We start from the raw sequence: 25,358 nt of genomic DNA, 5'->3' as shown, positions 1-25,358 counted from the left end.
GTCTTTGGTTCTTAACTGCTTTTTATTTTGAACCAAAACATAACATACAAAAGAGAATAACATTAGGTTTTAACAAGTTAGTCCATCATATTCCAACAACATTGACAATTGTTCAATCTTAATTATATCAGACTCATTTAACTGAGAATGAAAACAAATGCACCTAGTACAGAGGGAGTTAAAAGAGAAAAATAAAAATAATAATAAACAAAATACAAATACTACAGAAAGGCAGAGATGAACACTGGGTGGATATGATAGTATAATCATGATCATTGGAGTATTAAAGGCATTACAGGAGCTCATCTCTGTAAGAAAAGAGTTTTCTGAAGTCGTAATGCATATGTTATTTGTTCCATTTCGTACAGTTCCCATATTTTTGAATCCAGGTGTTGTATGATGGAGGGTCAGGTTTTAATCATCTGTGATCACTTGGTAGCTGCAGTGAGTAGAATTTGTAGTAAATATATTTAAGCTCTACTTTCAAAGCCTTCTGGATGCACACCTAAAAGGGCACCTATGGGTTTTTCAGAGAAACTGTTCCATTAATTTCGGCCTCACATTTCTCCTTTATCTGTAATGTGTTATTTGAATTCTTAGACAGAAATAACAGATATCCTTTAAACAGAAATAACAGATATCCTTAATAAATTATCTTTTGACCACATGTCCAATTTGTATTTCTTTAAAAAAAAATATATATATTGGTGAGTGTTTTTTTAACTATTAAAAAAACCTCTGCAGACAGATGAACCTCCAAAGAAAGATGAACCTCCACAGACAGATGAACCTCCACAGACAGATGAACCTCCACAGACAGATGAACCTCCACAGAAAGATGAACCTCCACAGACAGATGAACCTCTGCAGACAGATGAACCTCCACAGAAAGATGAACCTCCACAGACAGATGAACCTCCACAGAAAGATGAACCTCCACAGACAGATGAACCTCCAAAGAAAGATGAACCTCCACAGACAGATGAACCTCCACAGACAGATGGATTTCCAAAGACAGAACCCCCACAAACAGAAAAAGTGCCATCTCCTATAATACCAGGTAAGAAATATATATTTATTTATTCATTTTTAAACAATTTATCTAGGAAAATTGAATCACTGAGACAGAATTAGTCATATCATTGTTTGTGTGCAAAAACTGCTGAGTTTTAGTCCCAACTCAAGATCTTTCCTTGATTCAGTTGTCTTCACTCAGTCCATTGGGGTGATGCAGTTTCTGTAACTAAATCGGTCTGATCTCATTCTTTTACCAAAATCATGTCAATGATTTGATCATGCCCAGTGGCACTGAATACTCACCTTCTCTGGCTATTGGGGAAACTTAATAATCATTGATTCGTCATCTCATAAACACTGGTTACCACGCTATCCTCGTATTCATAATAATTTTGTAAAAGGAAAAATTGCTTTGCAAAAGGCGCCTTCAAGATCTACAAAACGAGCCAATGGCATGAGAATGCCATGGGTCTGCAGAATTTTCATAGCGCAACTCCGCCCCACCTCGTGGGAATATAAGGAGCTGCGCGGCAATCTCGTATTATGTTTCTGCTTCGGAGCCTAGTGTTCACTTGCCTTCCTGAGCTACTCTTCAAGACGGGCGACTGTCCAGAATGTCGGTGTTATGGCGGGTTCCAGCGAGTTCCGCATTCCTGTCTGATTTGTGCAGTGATCTCGCACAGGGTGCTCCCTGGGCGCGTCGGCATTTCTGCAGAGCTTTCTCCTCTCTAAAAGAGATGCGGGAACATGACCATTGCCGTGTTGTGATCGAGACTCCATGATCTCCGTCTAGGAGGGAGGATCCCGTCTACACACCTCAATTTATCTCCTCGACGAGAGGGGATACTTTGGCTGGTGGTCAGGGTGATCTGAGGGTCATGGTGTGGGGCCAACCCGATGAACATTCCTTGGGCCACTCCCCCCTCTAGCACATTGCAACCCGTGGTGTTGCCGAATGAGGTCGCTGGTGTTTCCCGTCCTGGGTCCAGCGTCTCATTTGCCGGCGGATGACACCATGTCGATCACAGCATCACAAGGTGGGCTGGGTTCCTCCGGAGATAAGGATTCGGCTGTGCTGCCTCCCTCAGGTGTCACAGCATTGCCCGAGTCTGATCCGGCCCTTACAGCCATGTTTGCCATGGCAGCTTAGAGCATCGGGCTTGAGCATTGTCTTGAGTGGAACCCTCCGCCATGTCCCAAGTGCTCAAGGCTGGACGATTGGTATCTGGGGGCGGAAAAAAAATCTGACGTTGCTTCTGTAAGAGTGGACTCCTGTAGATGGTTCAATCTACAGGGTTGCCAGAGACTAAAGAAACGTTATCAGAAAGATGGAAGAAAGCTGTACATTTCTTGTCTATTTCCACCCACTGCAACTCATACCAACGACGGAGATAAGCGCAGTTACAATAGCTAAATATGTGGGAGAGCGTTGCTATAATATGACTATATTGTATTGCAATAGGGAGCACTTCAAAGTCAATACTAAATCAAAACTAGTTAGCACAGTATTTGTAATAGAAAGGATTTAATGACAAAATCTGGTTATGATTACACTTAAAATAGTTTCAAAATGGATGGATGAGATGATAAACTTATACCATTAATCGTACACAGCATGAATACAATGTTACCTGAGAGATAGAGAGAGAGAGGGGGGGGGGGGGGGGAGAGAGAGAAGAAGAGAGCAAAGACAAGAAGCCCAGATGACTTCAAGAGCCAGAGGAAAAGAAAGAGAGAGAGCCATATTTCCAATCCTCTTTTATCTATTCCTTGACCATGTGACTGAAACCAAATGTATTCTTTTAAACTGACCAATCAGACCAAACTTCCCCCACTGTCACACATTAAGGTGTGGCACCTCATATGGCCTACAGGCCTGCCTTTTGTCTTGCAGGTCCTTGTGATAAGCAAATGTGTTGACAACAGAAAAGCAAATTTCTTTGTTGGATTTCAAATATCAAATATCTTTGATTATTTTCAATCCCTTCAGTCCCCCCTTGGCACATTTGGCCACATTCATAAAATGTCCAGAGGTGACACAGTCAACAAAGACATGCTTTCAGTTGTGTAGATGTCATCTTCAGACTTGTCGTCCAGGCATGTTGGAAAAGCAGTTTGTCAGTCCTTACACCTGCTTGAGAACTTCATCAAATGGTGTGGTGCAATCTCTTTGATCACTGATATGCAAAACGTCCATTGAATACCTCACACCTCAAGAACAGTCACTGAAGATGAGAACAAACGCTTGTCTCTCTTTCTGAGGCAGAACACAGGAGGTGAATTCGAGCAGCAGGAATCTGTAACAAATAGCCCAACAAACAGCAAAATAGCATACACTTTTGTCATTTGTCATTTGGTCATTGGCATTTGTCATTGATCAGAAGTTTGATATGGTCAGATTAAAATATTCTCTGGCAATAAGCCTTTAAATCGATGTACTTAATAAAGTGGTCAAGGTTTAGAATAAAAGAAGATCTCACAAGCTCTTACATTATTTCTAGAAACATTTAAATAATCTGCATCATAACAAAACAACAATCACATTGTTGGGTTTACACCCCTCTTTCATTTAGAGTATCAGCAAAATATTGTGTAACCAAATACAGAAATTCAATTGAATTAATGTCCAAAACCATTGTTACATTGTAAAATGGACAAAATACAAAGACTCAGAACTCAAAATCAAAATCAACAAAATTGAAAATAAAATGCATTTTTACAATACACTGATAAAATAATAATTTTCACTAGGTGAGGATGAGAAATACCCTTTTGATATTTAAATTGGTGAGACAAATAATACCTGATTTAGAAAATCAAAAGAAAGAAACAAAACAAACAATAACTTGAAGAAATTCACAGTAGTAATACAGTCTAGATGTAAAGACATTTTGTGAGGCAGATGGAGATTTGACTTTGTGTGAAAATCAAATTTATGTGACTGAATTTAGCTGTGGCTATGTGTAAATCATGTCCAAACACTGGTGAGGAGGTTTACAATTGTGATGCAAATTTAGCCCTGTTGTAAAACAGGCAGCCAGTATGTGAATGTGAGTATGAGATGTGACCTGGCTCAAAATTAGTCTCACACCAATGTTTTTGTTAAGGAGCATGATAAAATGCAAAGTTTGGAGTTCTTGAATCCTGCGCTGTGATGAAAACATTCTCATGGTTAATGCAATTGTAATTCACACTGTAGCCACATGGCAATTCTGTGCTCCTGTACTTGGTTTAACTGCAGCTATATCGGAAATAGCGGAGCTTCCACTTCGGAGACTAACAAATTCAACATAGACACACATGCAACTTGAAATTGCTGTACAATTCCAGTATTAAAGTTATTCCAATTTACACAAGATACATGGCCTAGAATGCACAGCATCTACAGCCTTTATCCTAAGTGTTTCATCACTTACAGTAAAGCAATCCTGTGTTTTAAAGAATAAACTTGACTAGTCTATGTGTATCTTGTAGCACAAACAACCATAATGTGTAATCAATGCGCACAATGTGTTATACAATTACAAATTCGAAAATACAGACAGGATCATTGCAATCTGAATGTTTTACTATTAAACTCCTTGCTAAGAGGCTGCTAGCCCGCTCGCAAGTGAAGTTAATTGCTGAAGGCCTTGCATGAACACTGCAGTCAACTCACTGAGAGTCTTACCTGCAAATGAGCGCTGATCTTTTGCCTTAGAAAGTAATTTCCTATTTTTCAGAAAATACGGCGGAGGCCGACCTCGACCCAGCGACCAGCATTTTAAATCGCCATGACCTATTTTCTGACAGGATCTGCAAAACCTGTTCTCTTTGTCATGGGGTTGTTTGCTAGGTTCTCCTGGAGTATGAGGATAATGACCTTCTAATGCTTGCAAACCATGCGTTCTGGTACACGACACTGCGCTATTCCGTTGCTGCACCCGCTTAAGAACTGAAATAGGCACACTTTCTTGTGCATTTTCTGAACTAAACGTTTAAGATTCATTAGAGCAAGTCACCTCATCTATGAAGTGAACATGCTTTTTAATCCCATCGCTGTTAAGCATTATGGGAGGCATGCGCTTTTTAGCATTTAGCTTAGCCTTGAGATCTGCAATGGTTTCTTTGTGTTTTTTACACTTTTCAGTCAGGGCTAACTGCTCAGCTAGTAAGTTATCTAACTGCGTTTGAAGATCTTGAATCTTTGCCTCAGACTTTTCTGCTTCTTCATTTTTAGAATCCACTTCTTTACATTTCGCATCTATACTTGAAAATAGATGTGTTGTCACATCACGTAGCCTTTTACAACTTATGTTTAAAGAAGTTTATGTTTAAGTTTTATGAAGTTTAAAGCCTCAATTATTTCACCATGTTTTGATTTCTTTTGATGTTGGCCATTTAATTCCCAATATCTGAAAATTTCATCATCTGAACTTTTAATTCCAATATACTCTTTCTTGAGTTTGGACAAGGTAGGCTCAACTTTTTCACTCCATAAATCAAACAATACGTCTCTAAAAATTTTCCCTTCCATCCCGAGGAGATTATCTGAGTATTCACTGATTGTACAGTAATGGGACTATTGAAGCTATTTAAAACCTTCTAAATTCTGTTTCATGCAATTCCTTCAACCATTAAACAATGAAAACAGACTTACCCATTTCTTGGTCAGAAGGTCAGCTTTAATCCATTCACAAGATCAACTGTGAAAAAAATGTCCTCATTCTTACACAGATCAAAGTAAATTTCAGACAATTCACTGCAAGGGATCCCGGGTTTCGGCACCATCTGTAAGAGTGGACTCCTGTAGATGGTTCAATCTACAGGGTTGCCAGAGACTAAAGAAACGTTATCAGAAAGATGGAAGAAAACTGTACATTTCTTGTCTATTTCCACCCACTGCAACTCATACCAACGACGGAGATAAGCGCAGTTACAATAGCTAAATATGTGGGAGAGTGTTGCTATAATATGACTATATTGTATTGCAATAGGGAGCACTTCAAAGTCAATACTAAATCAAAACTAGTTAGCACAGTATTTGTAATAGAAAGGATTTAATGACAAAATCTGGTTATGGTTACACTTAAAATAGTTTCAAAATGGATGGATGAGATGATAAACTTATACCATTAATCGTACACAGCATGAATACAATGTTACCTGAGAGATAGAGAGAGAGAGAGGGGGAGGGAGGGGGGGAGTGGGGGAAAGAGAAGAAGAGAGCAAAGACAAGAAGCCCAGATGACTTCAAGAGCCAGAGGAAAAGAAAGAGAGAGAGCCATATTTCCAATCCTCTTTTATCTATTCCTTGACCATGTGACTGAAACCAAATGTATTCTTTTAAACTGACCAATCAGACCAAACTTCCCCCTATGTCACACATTAAGGTGTGGCACCCCCTGCGGCCTACAGGCCTGCCTTTTGTCTTCCAGGTCCTTGTGATAAGCAAATGTGTTGACAACAGAAAAGCAAATTTCTTTGTTGGATTTCAAATATCAAATATCTTTGATTATTTTCAATCCCTTCACTAAGCTTTTTGATCTCGTTGCACATAGTCTGGGAAAACGAACACGTTGCACCGCATGAGCATGACGAAGGCGTTGCTCTCTATTTGAGCGCACAGCCACCACCCAGCCGCCGGCACAGGTGCCTCAGCCTGCTCCCCGTCGAGGCCGCCCTCCTGCGACTCCCGCCCGGCAGCAGCCTTCATCCTTCCCTAACCTTGCCAAGCGGCAGTCCAAGCTGCATTCCGGAGTTGGGCCGCTCGGAGGTGAATTCAGCTCTTTCCCAGGAGATGGTAACATGACCACTCCTTTCCCCGGAGAATCCTTGGTTTTCCCCTCACGGTCGGCGGCACCCTATTCATGGCTAACCCTCTGAACCCTGAGCTGTTTTCTGGTCCCTGGAGGTGTTTTGACATGCCCTGACATTTGTGCTTATTTCTGTTACTTGTAACATTTTCATGGCTGAAGTCTGAGTACACTGTATTCAGCACAAACTCTGCTACAATAATATGTGAGCAGCATGTATGTAAAAGTTTGTAGTTTTGAGAAAATTAAGTTTATGCATGGTTTGTGGGGAAAAGTCACTGAAATAAAGCCATGAAACCCATACTTAATATTTGTTCACAAGACTTTTGATAACTGGATCAGGTAGGCTAGAATTTATAAGGGACACTCAAAATGTTTTTACTGTAACTACCACACTGTGTATGTAATTTCAGTGTCTGCAGTTACGTGTGTGTATAAAAGGCAATCAGATATAAACACATTTGTTTTGCTCAGTCTATTAATGCACAATTTAATCCTAAAGAATTTTAACATCATAGAAATTAATGTCAATTGTTAGACTCAAACCAACTAAAGCTTTTGTAGCATTATACACTATCAAACTCCACTTCAAAAGTTTGGGGTGAGTAGAATGTTTTAAATTCAAAGTTTTATTAATAATTAATATTTTTAAGAAATAGTTTTATTCAGCAAGAATGCATTACATGTGTCAAAAGGTACAAAAGTTTTTAATTTCAGATAATGCAGTTTTTTTTACATTATATTCATCAAAGAACCCTGAAAAAAAATCTGATGTTGCTAAGCTTTTTAATCTTGTTGCACATAAACGCGTCTGGGAAAATGAGCATGCCGCACTGCACTGCACGAGCATGATGAAGGTGTTGCTCTCTATTTGAGTGCACAGCCTCGCCACTCTCATACTATACCATGGCAGGTGGCAATTCCCCTGTCATACGTGCGGAGATCGACACCCTACTGGCGAGCGGTCGAGATCGTTCCTCCAGCCGAGATTCAGGAGTCCGGCTTCTACAGCCCCTACTTCATTGTACCCAAGAAGAATCCCTTCACAGGCTTCCGTTCAAGATGTTGACATCGAACGCATTTTCGAATTTCATCCACCGAATTGGTTTGCAGTGATCAACCTGAAGGACGCAAACGTTCATGTCTCCATTCTTCCTTGACACAGACCGTTTCTACGGTTTGCCTTCGAGGGGCAGGCATACCAGTACACGGTACTCCCATTCGGGTTTGCCCTGTCTCCTCACGTCTTCACAAAAGTCGTTGGGGCAGCCCTTGTGACACTCAGGCAACACGGGGTTCGCTTCCTGAACTATCTCGACGACTGGCTGATACTAGGCTCACTCTCGAGACCAGGTTTGCGAACACAGGGACCTGGTGATCCGGCACCTCGCCCGCTTGGGCCTTCAGGTCAACTGGGAAAAGAGCAAACTCTCCTCCGTGCAGAGGATCTCTTTTTTCTCAGTAAGGAAATCAACTCGATCGCCATGTACGCGCAGCTTACGAGCGAGCGTGCGCAATCACTGCTTACTTGCCTTCGCCAAATCAAGGGCAAGATTGCGGTTCCACTGAAGTTATTTCAGAGGCTCATGGGGCATATGGCATCCGCAGTGGCGGTCACGCTTCATATAAGTCACCACTTCAGCACTAGCTTTGCGATCGAGTCCCGAGATGGGCATGGCAACAAGGCACCCTGCAGGTCCCAGTTACTCAGGCCTGCTGCCACACCTTCACCCCATGGTCGAACCTCAATTTTCTACGGGCCGGAGTGCCCTTAGACTGAGTTTCCAGGCATGTTGTTGTTGTATCAACAGATGCCTCTGCCACAGGCTGGGGTGCCATGTGCAATGGATATGCTGCCGCGGGCTCCTGGAAAGGACCCCAGTGCCTATGGCATGTCAATTGCTCAAGTTGCTGGCCATACGTCTAGCACTGCCCCACTTTCGAGCCCTGCTCAAGGACAGACACTGGTCCGTTCAGACAACGTTCAGCTCCTTTTGAGCCCTTGCAGTTAATTGAGTTAAAGTTCCTTTTGATGAAAGTGGCGCTCTTGATTGCCCTGGCATCCATCTAGAGGGTAGGGGACCAGCAGGCATTTTCAGTTGACGAAGCGTGCCTGGAATTCGGGCCAGCTAAATCTCAAATGATCTTGAGACCCCGGCCTGAATACGTGCCCCAAGGTTCCCACCTCTCCTTTCAGAGATCAGGTGGTGAACCTGCATGATAATGCACGGCCCCATGTTGCAAGGATCTGTACACAATTCCTGGAAGCTGAAAACATCCCAGTTCTTGCATGGCCAGCATACTCACCGGACATGTCACCCATTGAACATGTTTGGGATGCTTCAGCCATTGAAGAGGAGTAGACTAATATTCCACAGGCCACAATCAACAACCTGATCAACTCTATTCGAAGGAGATGTGTTGCACTGCGTGAAGCAAATGGTGGTCACACCAGATACTGACTGGTTTTCAGACCCTGTACAAAAACTGCACATTTAGTACCCCTTAGTACCAATTGGGCATCATTTAAATGCCACGGCCTACCTGAGCATTGTTTCTGACCATGTCCATCCCTTTATGAGCACCATGTCCCCATCCTCTGATGGCTACTTCCAGCAGGATAATGCACCGTCACAAAGCTCCAATCATTTCAAATTGGTTTCTTGAACATGACAATGAGTTCACTGGACTAAAATGGCCCCCACAGTCACCAGATCTCAACCCAATAGAGCATCTTTGGGATGTGGTGGAACGGGAGCTCCGTGCCCTTGATGTGCATCCCACAAATCTCCATCAACTGCAAGATGCTCTCCTATCAATACGGGCCAACATTTCTAAAGAATGCTTTCAGCAGCTTGTTGAATCAATGCCACGTAGAATTAAGGCAGTTCTGAAGGCGAAAGCGGGTCAAACACAGTATTAGTATGGTGTTCCTAATAATCCTTTAGGTGAGTGTATATATATGTGTGTGTGTGTGTGTGTGTGTGTGTGTGTGTGTGTGTGTGTGTGTGTGTGTGTGTGTGTGTGTGTGTGTGTGTGTGTGTGTGTGTGTGTGTGTGTATGTGTATGTGTATATATATATATATATATATATATATATATATATATATATATATATATATATATATATATATAAAATCATAATAGTAATCACAAAATAATCATTTACTCATCCTTGTATTGTTTCAAACCTTTGTCTTTCTTTCTTACATGTGTAAAAACTACAGTAGATATTACAGAATGACAGGCTCAATCACCATTCATTTTTTACTGAATGGAATAAAGATACAATAAAAGTGAATACTGTGAATAAAGTGGCTGTCATCCTGCCAAATATCTTTTTTTGCATTCCAGATATTAAGTAACTCTTATAGGTCTGGAACAATAAGGGTGAGTAAACAATGAAAGAATGACAGAATAGGGATGGGGACTATTACTGGTTTCACGATAAACCATGATAAAATAAACGTATCGTTTATTAACGATCATTTGATTATAGTGATTTTGAAAACTCGCTGTAATTCCTCTCCAGCCAACATCAGTCTGATGCAGCGCACAATGTTGTTTTTTGAACTAGAAGAAATGGCAGAAGGCACTGACAGCGCTTGGGAGATTTTTCAGCCTTCTAAAAGGACCAAGTCTGAGTTATATTTTGGCTTTTACTGGGGGAAACTTAATTGAGGATGGTCATCCTGTCTGCAGAACATGCAAAAAGAAAGTCGCTGCAATAGGGGCAAACACTTCAAATCGGCCGAGTCGTCTTTGTGACCATCACCTACTGTTGTACAGCGAATAATTGGACACAAAATGTTGTTTTGAGTTGAAATATTTGAACTCACTCACTTGAAATTAACGTGAAACTTCCACGAAGAAAAGTTTGCAGCGAGTGGCTTTGAGCCAAAGACGAATGAACAAGTTCAGACAAGACTATTAAGGGCATTTAAGGGATAATAATGTATATTCATCGTACACTTATTACACAGATGTTTTTTTTACCACATAAAAATTATGGGGACATATTATATTGCGATTAATGTTTTAAATCTTACCCGTTTATAAAATGATTTTGTACAGTGTACAAAACAATCCTCCAGACAAGAAGATCACAACATTATAGTATCATTAATAGTAAAGTCCTCTGATTTCATTTTCAACACAATCAAAAATGGAGTTTGAATGAAAGTTGCATTTGAATGAAACAAGGCCGCGTCCATCAGGGGCGATTCTAGGATTTTAATTTTAGGGGGGCTCAGCCCCCAATAAGGGTATATGAAAAAAAATTTGGTAAGATTTTAGTTTAGGGTCCATTTCTCACTGTTAACTAGTAGCTTATTAGTATGCATATTAGGATATTGGCTGTTTATTATTTCATTTCGGGGGTATGGACCCTCGAGAACATTTTGATTTCTATATTCTACAAATGTGCATTTTAAGATGTTCTGAACGCCAAAATAATAGATAACAATAGCTTGAAAACCATGTCAGTGGGCAGATATGACAGATAAAGTTATTAAATTTTTGTCAGTGAAGAAAGTAAACATATGTTTAACCCTCTAGGGCTCTTCGTTCATTTCTGACCCACATTTTTTAAAATAATGTTAAAACTCGTAGCTTCATCGGAATGGTACGAAACTTGGTGACTTTATTGGAACTTGGTATTTGAACACACAAACGAATTGGGGACAGGATTTGAAAAGTCTAAGTGGTCGTAAAAAAAATAGTCACACTCAGGGTCTTTGGCTCAAAAATGACCCCCATAGGAAATGAATGGGAAATTGGCAAAAATATGAGTTTTTTTGTGAGTACAATCTACAAATCAGCCACGATGCAGAACAAAGCTCACAACAGCGAAGGGGTGAATCTCTAAAACATCAAGAGTGCAAAACAGACAAATACTCTCTCTCACACACACACACACGCACACACAAATGAACGCGTGTTATTGCAAAAGCTAATTTTGTGAAAAGAGTTACTGTTCATTGAATTGTACAAAAAAATTATTTTAATGAAAATGTTTATTATAAAAGGTTAATAAAAAATATTACGACTGAAAGAATTGCATTTTAATTAAGTTACAATTAAAACAATGGGTAACAAAATGCTTTCCATTTGTTCTCTTTCTAATGCAATGTTCAGGTTTGACTGTATTATAAAGTAAAACTGGCACTTCAAATTACCATTTAAACAAACCAAACAAACAAAAAACTTGACAGAAAAAGTCTTTGCGAATCTCTTATTATATATTAAAATCCACAACCTGTAAAAAATAGGCAAATATGTGCAAAAAACATTAGAATTCCCAAGCCTTTCTACAGAGAGCTGTAAATCCATCTAGTGGTTAAAATATGATATTGCATGATAATAATGCTCACTGCTTCCACCAGATGGCACCAATCTGATTTAAAAAAAAAAATTCTATAGGCCTAGTCTCTACTTTAACCTGAAATACAGCATTAATAAAAAATTATGTTCTATAATGTTCTAAAAAAAATTCTATTATATTCAATGGGGAAAAAATGGATCATAATTATTGCATAAATATTACTTATTATCATAAAATTATCTCAAAACACAAAAAAAGAAAGAAAAAATATTATTGAACAAAAATACATTTAATTGATTTTACTGAAAAAATAATAATTGATTTCAGGGGTCGGGTCACTTTTGACCCGAAGGTCCTGAGTGTGACTGGAAAACGAAGAACCTCAGAGGGTTAACTGATATTTATATGTTTTATGAATCATTTTCGAAGGCTAACAGGAAGGCTAGGTAACTAAATTTATTAAAATTAATTCACAATATGCACACATTCATTACTAATCTTATGCCCATGCAAGCTGAAAAAAGATGAACTTTTTAATTTACCGAAGGCTACAAAAGGAATGATTAATTAACAATATGCACACATTCATTACTATTAATCTATGCCTAATCTGAAGAAAACGGCTTTGTTAATATTTCTTGTTTGATAATTATATTATAAATAACATTACATAGGCCTATTTCAAATCAAAATGGCGAAATTAGACCAAAGTTTATTAATTTGGCTGAATATTTTTGTCATCTGTTTAACATTTCTGACTTAAAGAAGCAGCTGTCAAATATGAAACGTATAGTTTAGCTACATATCTCGCACTTGACGTCGAGTCGTGCTGCTAAAATTTGTATTGCTATTGACAGCGGTCATCATAAGGAAGGAAACACTTTCATCTAATTTTATCAAAACCGTGATAGGTGATAATCGTGATAATTTTGGTAACTATAATCATGAGATGAAATTGTCATACCGTCGCATCCCTAAGACAGAATTCGTTTTTTTTATTAGTTGAACCCTAAAATAGCTGGTTCGATCCCAGCAGTCGCCACCATCAGTGTGTCCTTGAGCAAGACACTTTACTACATGTCGCTCCAGGGGGATTTTCCCTGTAATAACTGCACTGTAAGTCGCTTTGGATAAAACCAAATGCCAAATGCATAAATGTAACTGTAAATTTTACAAAGTAGTGCTGTTTTCTCTTTCAGATTCACCTGAAAACACAGAGACGTGTGGGACAGGAAATCAAAGGACTGAAGATTTTAAATCAAATGATTCTATAAAGGTGAACATTAACAGAAATTCTTATTTAAAAGACTTGTTTAAAACTGATGCCATTTTCTCCCATTATCTGCGTCACTGCATGTAGAGATCACACAAACTGAAGAAGTTCTGTGAAGTCTTAAAAAACATTTTTGGGACTTTTATAGTCAAGTTCATTAGCATGTTGTAGGAAAATAAGAAATCATATATAATCTGACTCAAATTTAGCAAGGTTTGAGCCAATTTTGTAAGGTAAAATTATTTAAAGTTTAAGCAAAGGTATAATTGTTTAAGTGATTTTTATGATCAGTAGGTGTCCCTGTTCCCAAACTGCTCAGTGAATCTGAAATGGTGCCAAAATGCAGATTATTTGAATAGATAGATTATTAGATTATCTGACAAAATTAAAAATGGTGGAAAATCTACTCAGCCACTGTTGAAAAAGTTATAATCTTAAAGCTATATGAAATTGTACTATTGTTTTCACTATTGTCACAGTGTGAGTTCCTGAAATTGTACCCAGGGATGTTGAGAACCTCTTCAGTCAGTGTAACAAATATCATTGTTTAATTTCAATGATAAACTAAAAAATGTAAATCTATATTATTTTAATAATATCATAATTACAATCCTGAAAGAGAAAGAAAACTAACGCAGACAGAAATGAAACCATCTGCTAATATGGCTAAGTTTAAGATAAAAAAGCAATGACACAATCAAATCAATACTAAATGTGATTCCATGACAATGGAACTGAATAAAATAAATCTATTATTATTGTGTCTGTTAAACAGAGAGAAAAGGACATTGGACCACACCAACAGCAGCAAAAGACTGAAAGAGAAAACATAGAGCATCTATTTCACGGACTTGATCTTCACAGGAATGATAAACTGAGAGCGAGAGACATTCTTCAGATAACTGAACATTCATTACAGTCCCATGAATCCTGTGATGAAAAAGAGCTGGTTTTGAGTTTCATACAAAAATTGCTGATGATGAACTACAGAGCAAGATACATTAATGTTAATATCAATGAACAGGATCTCACAAAACAAGGAGACTCTGACCCATCTGAAGACAGTAGTGATATATTTGAAGCAATATCTTTCTCTAATGAAGCAGCAAGCCAATCTGATCGAATCCACCCGATGGATGTTCAGATGGCCGTGTTTCATTGTGCTGATGGTTTCCTGAAGCAGCTGATGGTCACTAAACTGTCCCAGTGTCAGTACGCTCTGCCTCTGCTTGTTCCTGATCCATTCACACGACAGATTGAGTTTCCTCTCTGGACATTCAGACAAATCAACAAGAGCTGGAAGATGAGAAACCCCAACAATGAAATCATCAGTCAAACCAAGCCAGTCTATAAGGCACAAACTCCAATGGTGTCTTTCTTCAGGTTTGGCTGTGTGTCTTCATCCAAGTCTCAGCTGATGAACAGTCTGATCAATGAGAAACACAACACGTTCTTCCACAGGAACTGCCCAGGCAGCAGCAGAACCAGAGTCCTGATGGACGGAGTGGTGGAGATCGCCTGGTTCTGCCCCTCTGGGAAAAACACGGATAAATTCACTGACTGTGTTGCGTTCTGTAATCTACACGGGGATGCAGGAGACCATGAGAAACAACTGCAGATCCTCACTGAAATGGCCTCAGTCAATGTTGTTCTTCTACCACGACTGGACAAAAATGACAGAAGTGCAGAAAAGATCCAGAACCTGTTCAGAATCACAACGCCGCTTATTTGTCTCTTTACGGAAGATGAATCTACTGTAAGGAAGATGAAGAAAGGGAAATTCAAGATTGGTCTGAAGGACAGAAATCAGTCAGATGTATCTGAAGAACTCAGAAGAGCTATAAATGATTGTCTCTCAGAATCATCTTCCACTTTCAAACTTGAAGACGTGTCCAAACACTCAGACATCAGAGTAGATGAGGAAGATGATGATGAGTGCAGGAGAGGAAGAGAAGCAGCACAGAAGATGATGAGTTTACTGGAGAATAAAGATCTGACAGAAATCAAAGAATCATTTCTGCCCCGTCAGGGGAAACTGTGGCGTCAGTGGAGTCAGAAGAACAAAGAACAACATCGACCTCAAGGAGAAGATATAGAAATGGAAAGAAGTAGAAAACAAACAGAGATGAATACAATCCGTGAACAGCAGTATAAATTTGACATATGTGAGTTTATTAAGCTCTTTATTCAAGAAATGAACTCAGACGATGAACATGAGAAGATGTTTTTTCTGAAATATCTTGGAATCCTTCTTGATGAATATATCTCAGCTGATCTTTCTGCTCTACTCCAAAAGTATAATGAAAAGTGGTCAAAAGTTGTAAAACAGAAAGAGAGTCATGATAAATCTGAGCAACTCAAGACTGAACAAGCAGAACTTGAGAAAATATCTGAGGATCTTCAAGCTGCATCCTTTGGTCTTGAGCACATCATGAGAGAGATCGGTCAGATCTATGAATCATGTTCATCTGTGGAGAACAAGAAAGACCTGCAGTTTGACTTCTCTTCTCTCTCGAGTCTTGGAGCAGAGATGATGATCTCTGGATTTCCACTGGAGCTGATGGATGGAGATGCTGCTCATGTTCCTCTGGACTGGATCTCTGCTGTTCTAGATCAACTCATCCAGAAACTGGGAGACCAGAGAGTCTTTGTGCTGTCAGTTTTAGGGCTTCAGAGCTCTGGGAAATCCACCATGCTGAACGCCATGTTTGGACTCCAGTTTGCTGTCAGTGCTGGCAGGTGCACCAGAGGAGCTTTCATGCAGCTGGTCAAAGTGTCAGACGAGATGAAAACACAGATGAACTTTGACTATATTCTGGTTGTTGATACCGAGGGTCTTCGTGCTCTAGAACTGGCTGGAAGATCAACAAGACATCATGACAATGAATTGGCCACATTTGTTGTTGGTCTTGGAAATCTAACCGTGATCAACATATTTGGAGAAAACCCATCTGAGATGCAAGACATTCTTCAGATTGTTGTTCAGGCCTTCATGAGGATGAAGAAGGTCAAACTGTATCCCAGATGTGTGTTTGTGCATCAGAACGTCTCAGACATCACAGCTGGAGAGAAAAACATGGAGGGAAAGAGGCGACTGCAGAAGACACTGGATGAGATGACAAAACTCGCTGCTAAAGAGGAAGACAGTGATGCTGAGTGTTTCAGTGATGTTATTAAATTTGATGTTCAGAATGATGTGAAGTATTTCGCTCAGCTCTGGGAGGGCAGTCCACCAATGGCACCACCAAACCCAAACTACTGTGAGAATATTCAAGAACTAAAGAAATCAATTATGTCTCATGACTTAAAATCACCTGGAATAATTCTGAAAGACTTAAAAGTTCGTATTAAAGATCTCTGGGAGGCTTTACTGAATGAACAATTTGTCTTCAGCTTCAGAAATTCTCTGGAGATTTCAGCCTACAGGAAACTGGAGACAAAATACAGCAAGTGGACCTGGAGTCTTCGCAGTGCCATGATGGAAACTGAGAACAAACTACACAACAAAATAGAAAATGAAACAATTCATGAGGTTGAAAAAACTGATCTTCAAAGAGAACTGAAGAAGACAAGTGAAGAGGTGGAGAAATCAATGTCTGAATTCTTTGAGAAAGACAAAGATAAAGATATACTGATTCAGTGGAAAACATCATTTGAGATCAAAATCAAGGAGCTTCAGGAAAACATTGTGAGAGAAACAAAGAGGAAATTAAATGCAATTCTTCAGCAGCGAGACATGAAGAAAGAGATTGATGCTCAGAGAACAAATCATGAAAATACACTCTTTGAAAAGAGCAAAGAACTTGCCTTGAAACTCAAAGATAAAGCAAATAATGAAAAAACTCTGAAGAAAGAGTTTGATTCATTTTGGGAAAAGAGCGTGAGGAAGATCATCTCAGACACTCCTAAAATCAAAGACATTGATGTAATGAGAGATGTGCGAGAGATCCTCTGTAGAAATGTTTCTGTAGACCACTGGAAGGAGAGCAGGGATATCTTTACTGTGCCGAATTATTCAGATTACGTAAAGGTAAAGAAATCCAGTGGATTTACAGGAGTTTTCACAAATGCCTACAGATCAGCTAAAGAGAAGCTTGGTTACATTCTATCTAATGAGGATGAGGCCCAAATAAGAGCATTAGTCACAGATGTTTCTCAGCAGACAGACAAAACAATTCAGTCATTTAACATTTCAAAGATGGGCTACAACATCAGCTGCATTCAACAACTCATAGATTACATCAAGGCTAGAGTAATGCAACATGAGGAAGAATCAGTGCAATATGAGTTCAAGAATGAATTCTCCATGGATTTGGTTCTTTCCATCTTTAAGAAAGCAAACAAGACAATCACTGACCAACACAGACTGTTCAGGGAAGCCAATGATCCTGTCATATATGTAGAGAAGAAGAGAGAAGAGTACTATAGTATTTTTAAAAAATATCTCAATGGAGCCGCATCAGCTGCCATTTTTGGTGAGATCATCTGTCAGAAACTGAAAAAGCCCATTGAGCAGAGCGTCTACAAGAAGACGGCCAGAGAACTGGCAGGTGAAATGAGATCAAACTGTGAATCACTGAATGGAAACAGATCAAATTTAGACAAAAACATCCTGAAGACACTGGCAGAAGAGGAGGACTTTGACAAATACATGAACTACATTCACAATCCCAGAGATCACTTCAAGAGTTTCATCAGAGTTGAAGTCAGTCAGTACATCACTGATAAGTTCAGAGTCAGTGTTTTACCCAAGATGAAGGAGAACATTAAACTCCTGCAGCAGAAGATCATGAAAGCAGCTCATGAATCTACTGAACATGTTCAAGAGAACAGTGGAGATGTTGGTTTGTGGCTGAAGAGTTTCACACAGCATCTCTCAGATGAGCTGATCTTCTCTGAAAAAGACCTCAGTGGAGTGAAACATGATGATGTTGATGATTTCAACCTCCTAGAAGATGTGATAAAACAAGAACTTTCTGCTATAATGTCTGATATCAGCAATAGATTCAACACAGAGACATTATACAAAAAACTGGACCTTAAGTTCAGGCCAGATGAGATTCTGATTGATCACTTCTGCCAGTGCTGTTGGGTTCAGTGTCCGTTCTGTAGAGCCATCTGCACCAACACCATAGAAAACCATGATGAAGATCACAGCGTTCCTTTCCATCGTGTTACTGGAATAAAGGGGTGGCATTTCAGGGATACAACAAACCTGTGTACTCATATCTGCACATCAGCGGTGGCGAGCAGTCACTTTTTTTATCCCAATTCCTCAGATGATACACTCCTCTACAGAGAATACAGAAAGGCAGGAGGAGTTTATGCCGACTGGAGCATCACCTCCGACCTCTCTGAGCTGCCCTACTGGAAGTGGTTTGTGTGCAGATTCAAGAAAGATCTGGAAGAACACTACAAGAAAACATTTGAGAAGTGGGGTGAGATTCCAGATGGATGGAAAAAATACTCAAAAGAGGAAGCTCTTGAGAGTTTAGATAATTTTTAATAAATGTGAAATGAAGAGTTATAGTTGTCTCTAAATTGTCTAATTAGCCAACATTCAGACAGTTTATATTTTACAGCATTTAATTTAATTAAATTTAATATATAATGCACATGAAAATATTTTTATTGGTTTTGGAAGGCCATATTTTAAAAGGTCTGTTTCTCCCATCATTCACTTACCATATAAATCATTAAAATAAAGATTATAAACATTCTAAAAAAAATGGAGCATGACAAAAAATAATAATTTAGTATTATTATAGAACTAATTACTCCAAAACTTTGTATATTTTTATTTACTTTATGTAATTCTGTTTGAATACTTTAAAAATCAACATTAATGTTTTGTGGTGTAATGGTGGGAGCAGTCTGAGCTGTAGTAGATTTCACTTGTAAATGATCAAAACACAAATGCCAAAAACAAAAAATGCCAATAATGGGCAAGTAAATTGAATAACAGAATTAATATTATACTGTACATGATTAACAATAAATGAGATGAAACTGAAACATTTGAATGATTTACTGTAGCTAAAGCATTAAACATTGTAATCTTAAAGCATAGACATGAAACAACTGTTAAGAAATAAACAATGATTAATTCACCTAAACCTGTTTGACTGACTTTCTTCTGCAGAACACATATTTTGAAACATGTTTTTGTCATTCTCATAACATTATTTAGGCAATTATAATTGCAGTGTAATGTGATGAAGTCAAGATGGATTTTGTTGATACTGATTTCATTTGATTGGTATAACAGCATTTGTGTACGTAATTAAAATATGTTCAGCAGTATCAATTATGCAAGGAATGCAATTCAGCCACTGATCTATATAAACGACTGGATTGCTCAGGACGTTCTGAAGCCACCGGACGTGTTCCAGCGGCCATCTTACTATTCCCTACCAACAGAGGGAATCATTATTGACTTACAGCCAAAACATTGACCTAAAAATCACATGATTTGTAGCATCTCAATCTCACAGGATTAGTTTTACAATATATGTATGTAAATTAATAGTTACTTCTCTATATAGATCAGTATATAACGCAGCTCTACAGAAGACATCATCCAGTTCAATTAAGTTCAAGTTTGGTTGTCATCCGATAGCATCAGTGCATTCAAATAATCGAATATTATACATCTTTTAAAACCCAACTAAGCAAGACAAAAACAGTGGCAGTATATCCTCCATCAGGTGACAAAAATTGAGAAAATAAAAAATTCAGACTCGGTCAGGGACCAGTTATCCTGGTCTAAATGAACAAATGCAGTGCGATATGGAGCTGATAGAGCTTTAATGCAAAGTTAGTATTTCCAGTGTCATGAATTGTATGGTTTTACAAGGCATAATAAAATCATTAAGGGTGCATTTCCCATACAACAATGTAACTCGCTGTTTAACTACCATTGTTGGTTAATGATGCCATGCAGGTGGTTTGAGATTAAATTAATGTCAGATTTTTTGCTTAATAAATTTCAGACATGGCATCTGAGGATTCCCTTTTTTCCCCTTGGTTAATTTGCTTTATTTCCATATTCAAGTACATATGCACATGCACACTATTAAAAAACGTCTCTTTAAATCTCTTGACAAACTAAAATATGTAATTTAAATTTGTATATATTTGAAATTAAAGATATAGATTGTACTGAATGTCAGCTTGCTTATTTTGCTAAAGATAAGGATTTATTAAGTCCACGTCATAAGAACAAGAAACTATGCTTCACAGCTCGAGAGCTGTCGTTCCAACCACACTGCTTTGAGATGCTGTTTTAGGGAAAATAGTGTGAAGTGCTACTGTGTTTCTTATTTTTTTGGATTTTATTTCTTCTGTTGTTTCACATAGTTTTTTCATATTTTCATAGATTTAGCTATTCTAAAACAAAGTACGGATGCTGCATGATTTTTAGCAATGTAAAGTCACAAGAGGCATCTCATATTTTTCAGATGTCTTGTGCTGTTAAACATGGTATCACGGGGGTGGGAATATACATGGAAATGATTCAGATGACATTATGCATAGTAAAACTAGGCGTTGTAAGCTCCATATATAGATATTTCAGGAAGGCGCCAGGGTGGAGATGCATGTGCGCACAATCTTCCACTGACTGGGATTTATAAAGGGAATTCTGCGCATGTTTTGGTGTATGCATAAATCTGAAAACTTTTGTGCATGCAAAATCTAGCTTTTGTGCATATGCACACTTGTAGGATGAAATCTATGGAAAGTTTTATTCATGAAGCCCCTGGTATTCATCAGTGTCTAAATTCACACTGTTTTTTTATATTATAAATGGTTCATAATGTCAAGCTAGTTGACAGTATCACAAGCACACCTGCATGTATTAAAGTATTTAGCACAGAGACGATCACTGCGCTGAAGAGAGCACATCCAATACTTTTTTATTAAAAATAATATATAGTCTTAATGTTGTTTGGCCAATTGTCAGCCTCAGCACAGGCTCTACTCTTCAACACAACAGTAACCCCAAAAATTCACACACACCAGAAAATTTTTTAAATGACAAAATAATACAACTTAAAACACCAACAGATCTCCCACTATATTAATATTGAGCAAAACACATGAAATAACACTTAATTTTAACATTTACTCTCCTTTAACAAGTGTATATATGTGTGTGTGTACATACATTCACATTTATATGGGAACATGTTTGTGCAATATATGTACACAATAAAGGATAACATTTTATGAATATTATATGTAATGTTTTGTCTTCATTTTTATATGTATCAATGGTAACACCTTGGTATGGGGAACACATATTCACAATTAACTATGACTTTTGCCTCAATAAACTCTTAATTTACTGCTTACTAATAGTTAGTAAGGTTGTTGTAGCTAGTGCCGGCCCGTGGGGTTGTGGGGCCCTAGACGAGATCATGAAAACTGGCCCCACTGGAGTAAAAACTATCATAACAATTTTACGAGTGAAGAGAAAGCACATAAAATATCAATATTTAAGTGTATAAATATGTATTACGGGTAATATGTTCAAAACACATATGAAAACATTTAAACAGATTTAAACAAGAGTGCAAGTGAGCTTGAAAAATGAAACTAAATACATGAAACAAATAAATAAAATAAAATGTGTCAATAGTACATACAAAATAAATAAATAATAAAAATATAAGGCTACAGATCGGTCAATATTTAAGTGTAAAAATGTGTATATTAAGTGTTAATTTAGCATACATATGTAAACATATTTAAACAGTTGACCTAAAAGGCCTGTAGGTGGCATGCCACCTTCATTTAACCAACACTGATAACTTCATCAGACAGTAGTACAAGTAGCTATACCAAATGCAAGAGTGGATAATTCTTTAACTTAGCATGCCGAGTATGGTCCAATGTTTCCCTCATATGTGACACAAGCAATACATAATGTGCTATTTATAGCAGTCAAAAAAGCATAACGTTACTTTTTAGCTTGTCTTTCTTCCTGTTCTCTTCTCTCCTTTTTCCGGCTTCGGAAAGATAGCGTTTGGATGCCATTTCTACCACAACTTCAAAATCTATTCTTCTTTTCATTTAAATTAGCTAAAAAGTAGCATGGTGTACGAAGAGACGTGATGGCGTTATGAGAGACTATAGGCAATATCCAAATAGTGAAGCCAACATTACCATAGAGATTCGAAAATGTTGTATTTATTTTTGACAGCACTTTTTCTGTCAAATAAAATGCTTAATAAGCAATTAAGAATTAATGAGGAGTAAGCACGTCAGTAAAATACAAAATTTTTCACGTTTCTAACGAAAGTGAGCATTTTGGAGAGCAGTGTTGTGGAATCTGTGTGTGTGAATACTGTGATAATTACTGTACTCCGACCCTTTTCACAGACTGTGGGTAGGATTTGGGGATGTAGAATATAGTCATGTAAAATAAAGCATTAAAATGTGCTTTATAAGTACTAATAAACATGCAAGCTAATAAGCAACTAGTGAAAAGTGGGATTGTTCCCCATACGAAAGTGTTAATCGGTCAATATACTGCCATGATCAATGCATATAGCAGTATATTATAAGCACTAGTTTCCCACTCTGTAAACAATTGCCAGGAATTTACAGGATTAAAGAGTATTATGTTCCAGTAAATTACTGTAGTCAGAAATGTACAGTGAAATTAACGCATGCTGGGTCGTTTTCTTTTACGAATTACTGTTAATCAACAGCAGAATGATGCTGCCACCACAGTAATAATTACTGCTCTTCTTTTTCCGTGAATTCACATGATAAAGTTGTCTTTAACCACGACACTGTAAGAAATTATATTGTTCAGTACTGTAATTGTTTGGAAGTCACCATGATGGTGATCAGTATTGTATTTGCTAGGGATCTTGGACCTTGTGTATTCATATTCAAATTTCTGATCTAGCTGATCTAGATTTTAAGTTATTCAAACTATACTATTACTAGTGTTATTTCAGTATGACGATTTACCAACATCTTATTTCAAATTCATAACTGTTTGTAGATTGAACTGCTGAGATTTATCTTTGAAAGGCGTGACATCATCTTACAATACATTTTTTTATTTTCTCCAAATAATGCACAGACATCTATACATCAATACTACAAAACACAACAATGGTGACACTAAACAAATAATTATAATAAAAAAGATAAACTCTGAAGATTACAAAATAAACCAACAACACAAACTGCCTAAAGTGAACCAAAAATAAGTTCAACAGATAAAACCAAACCAACAAGAAACTCCACAGCACAATCTATTCATGCCGCACTGCATGCTGGGGTCTGAGCTGTTTTGGGACCCTTTAGAAGTTGACATGCTCTACTCATTCTACTCATTCACATAAAACAACATATTGATTTAAATTTTGTCAGACACTTTTTGTTTACAAGGGCTATTGCGTGGGGGTGTGTATAATCATGAATAATGCTGTGATTTACAGCTGAGAAGACAAAGAAACGCATAATGAATGAGCCTTTGTGTCAGGTATGTGAGAGGGAACTACAAGAAAGAATATAAGGACAAAATAAATATTATATATATATATATATATATATATATATATATATATATAGTAGGTTATTTAGAGTATACTGTAGTTAAAAATATCACGCCTGCATTTATGTAATCAAAAATACAGAAAAAAACTAATATTGTGAAATATTACAATTTAAAATAATGTTTTTCTTTCTCAACAAGGGAGTCAGAATTACATTGAAATGAAATTTTGATTAAAACAAGTGATAGAAGGGCAAGAAAAGACATTCACGCAGTATAATATATAACCCACACCATTGAATTCAGTCATTGGGCCAGTGGATGGTCCTTACGGTACGGCAATACAACACAGGACATGGTCGACGTTGAGAGAGTTATTAAAGCAATAAGCTGATTGATTTGATCATGCATGCAGTTTGATCTGCATTAGAAGTCTGATTGTTTGAGTCTTTTACAGTTTGTAACTCATAATTACTCAACATACTAAAGCTAAGACGCACCGCAGCCTGTATACAGTTAGACTTCTTTGCAAATGGATCCAGAAGTGAAATATTCAAAGATTGTATCCTAAGACAGAAGACACCACAGACTTCAACTACACCATGTACCCCAACGCCAACACGGCTGAAAAAAAGTCATGCAAAATCTGACATGAAAGAAAAATGTAAAAATGTGTAAGTTTTTAGGTCTTATCTTAGGTCTGATTGGTTGAGAGAGGAGCAGTTTGGTTTGGACAGATTTTAACTGCTATTGTACAGATCCAACATTACTGGAAGTCAAATCTCATCTGTCTTTCAGACGTCAGCTGCTCAAAAAAAATTATATTAGGCACATTAGGCAGTGCATTACAGTGATTTTACCATCATTTTGATTGATTATTGATTATAATTCATATAATGATTGTAATTGATTATTGATTATTGATAATTATTTGTTACCTCACAGGAATTGTCGCTCGCCTTGTTCAGTGAGACGTAATGCTTTCATTCTCTATAAAAAAGATACAATAAAAAACTGAAATAAAACTAAAAAGGACAAAGAAAATGTTCTGTTATTCTGTATTCAAAGCTCAAATATATGTGTGTGTGTGTGTGTCCAAAAGTTACTTAACTAAAACTGACAAAACCTCCATTGACATCCTCCAACAGAGAAATGATTAAAAAATTAAATCTAATTTCTAAAAATGCTAATGTTTTCTTTTAGGGATTGAGTCAGTCTGTAGTCGGGTCAATGACAAATAAGAAAAATAATACTTTTTTTAAGATAAAAAAATAATAATTTTAAGCAAGAGTTTTAAAATGCATTTGTATGTCCAAACAATGTATGGTGTTGATTCATATTGGTTTTACAGCTTTTAAGACAGCATTAATTCATTATTAAACAAGATTTCTGATTTTACCACCCAGAAAATGTCAGGTGGTGCGACCATATATT

The 25,358-nt window shown here is 37.6% G+C and overlaps 3 protein-coding genes across 3 annotated transcripts in view; 2 read left to right on the top strand and 1 right to left on the bottom strand.

Moving 5' to 3' along the window:
• The window catches only part of LOC307125338 (uncharacterized protein), a 500,360-nt gene that overhangs the window by 40,365 nt on the left and 434,637 nt on the right, over window positions 1–25,358 (top strand). The gene's annotated exons all lie outside the window — the stretch shown is intronic.
• The window catches only part of LOC307122960 (uncharacterized protein), a gene marked incomplete at both ends in the record, with an annotated part of 765,959 nt that overhangs the window by 318,750 nt on the left and 421,851 nt on the right, over window positions 1–25,358 (bottom strand). The window lies entirely within an intron of this gene.
• LOC307135776 (interferon-induced very large GTPase 1-like) lies at window positions 269–19,514 on the top strand (the record flags this gene model as incomplete). Its single annotated transcript, XM_079832439.1, has 4 exons — window positions 269–310; window positions 745–1,060; window positions 6,558–6,799; window positions 14,184–19,514. 4 exons carry the CDS (start codon window positions 269–271, stop codon window positions 18,912–18,914), a joined length of 5,331 nt encoding a protein of 1,776 aa, XP_079688565.1. The 3' UTR covers window positions 18,915–19,514.

The sequence above is a fragment of the Gobio gobio genome (assembly GCF_949357685.1).
Source record: "Gobio gobio genome assembly, chromosome: 1".
NCBI classification, from domain to species: Eukaryota; Metazoa; Chordata; class Actinopteri; order Cypriniformes; family Gobionidae; genus Gobio; species Gobio gobio.
The sequence above is the reverse complement of the archived record's forward strand: the minus strand, read 5'-3'. Positions and strand labels throughout refer to the sequence as shown.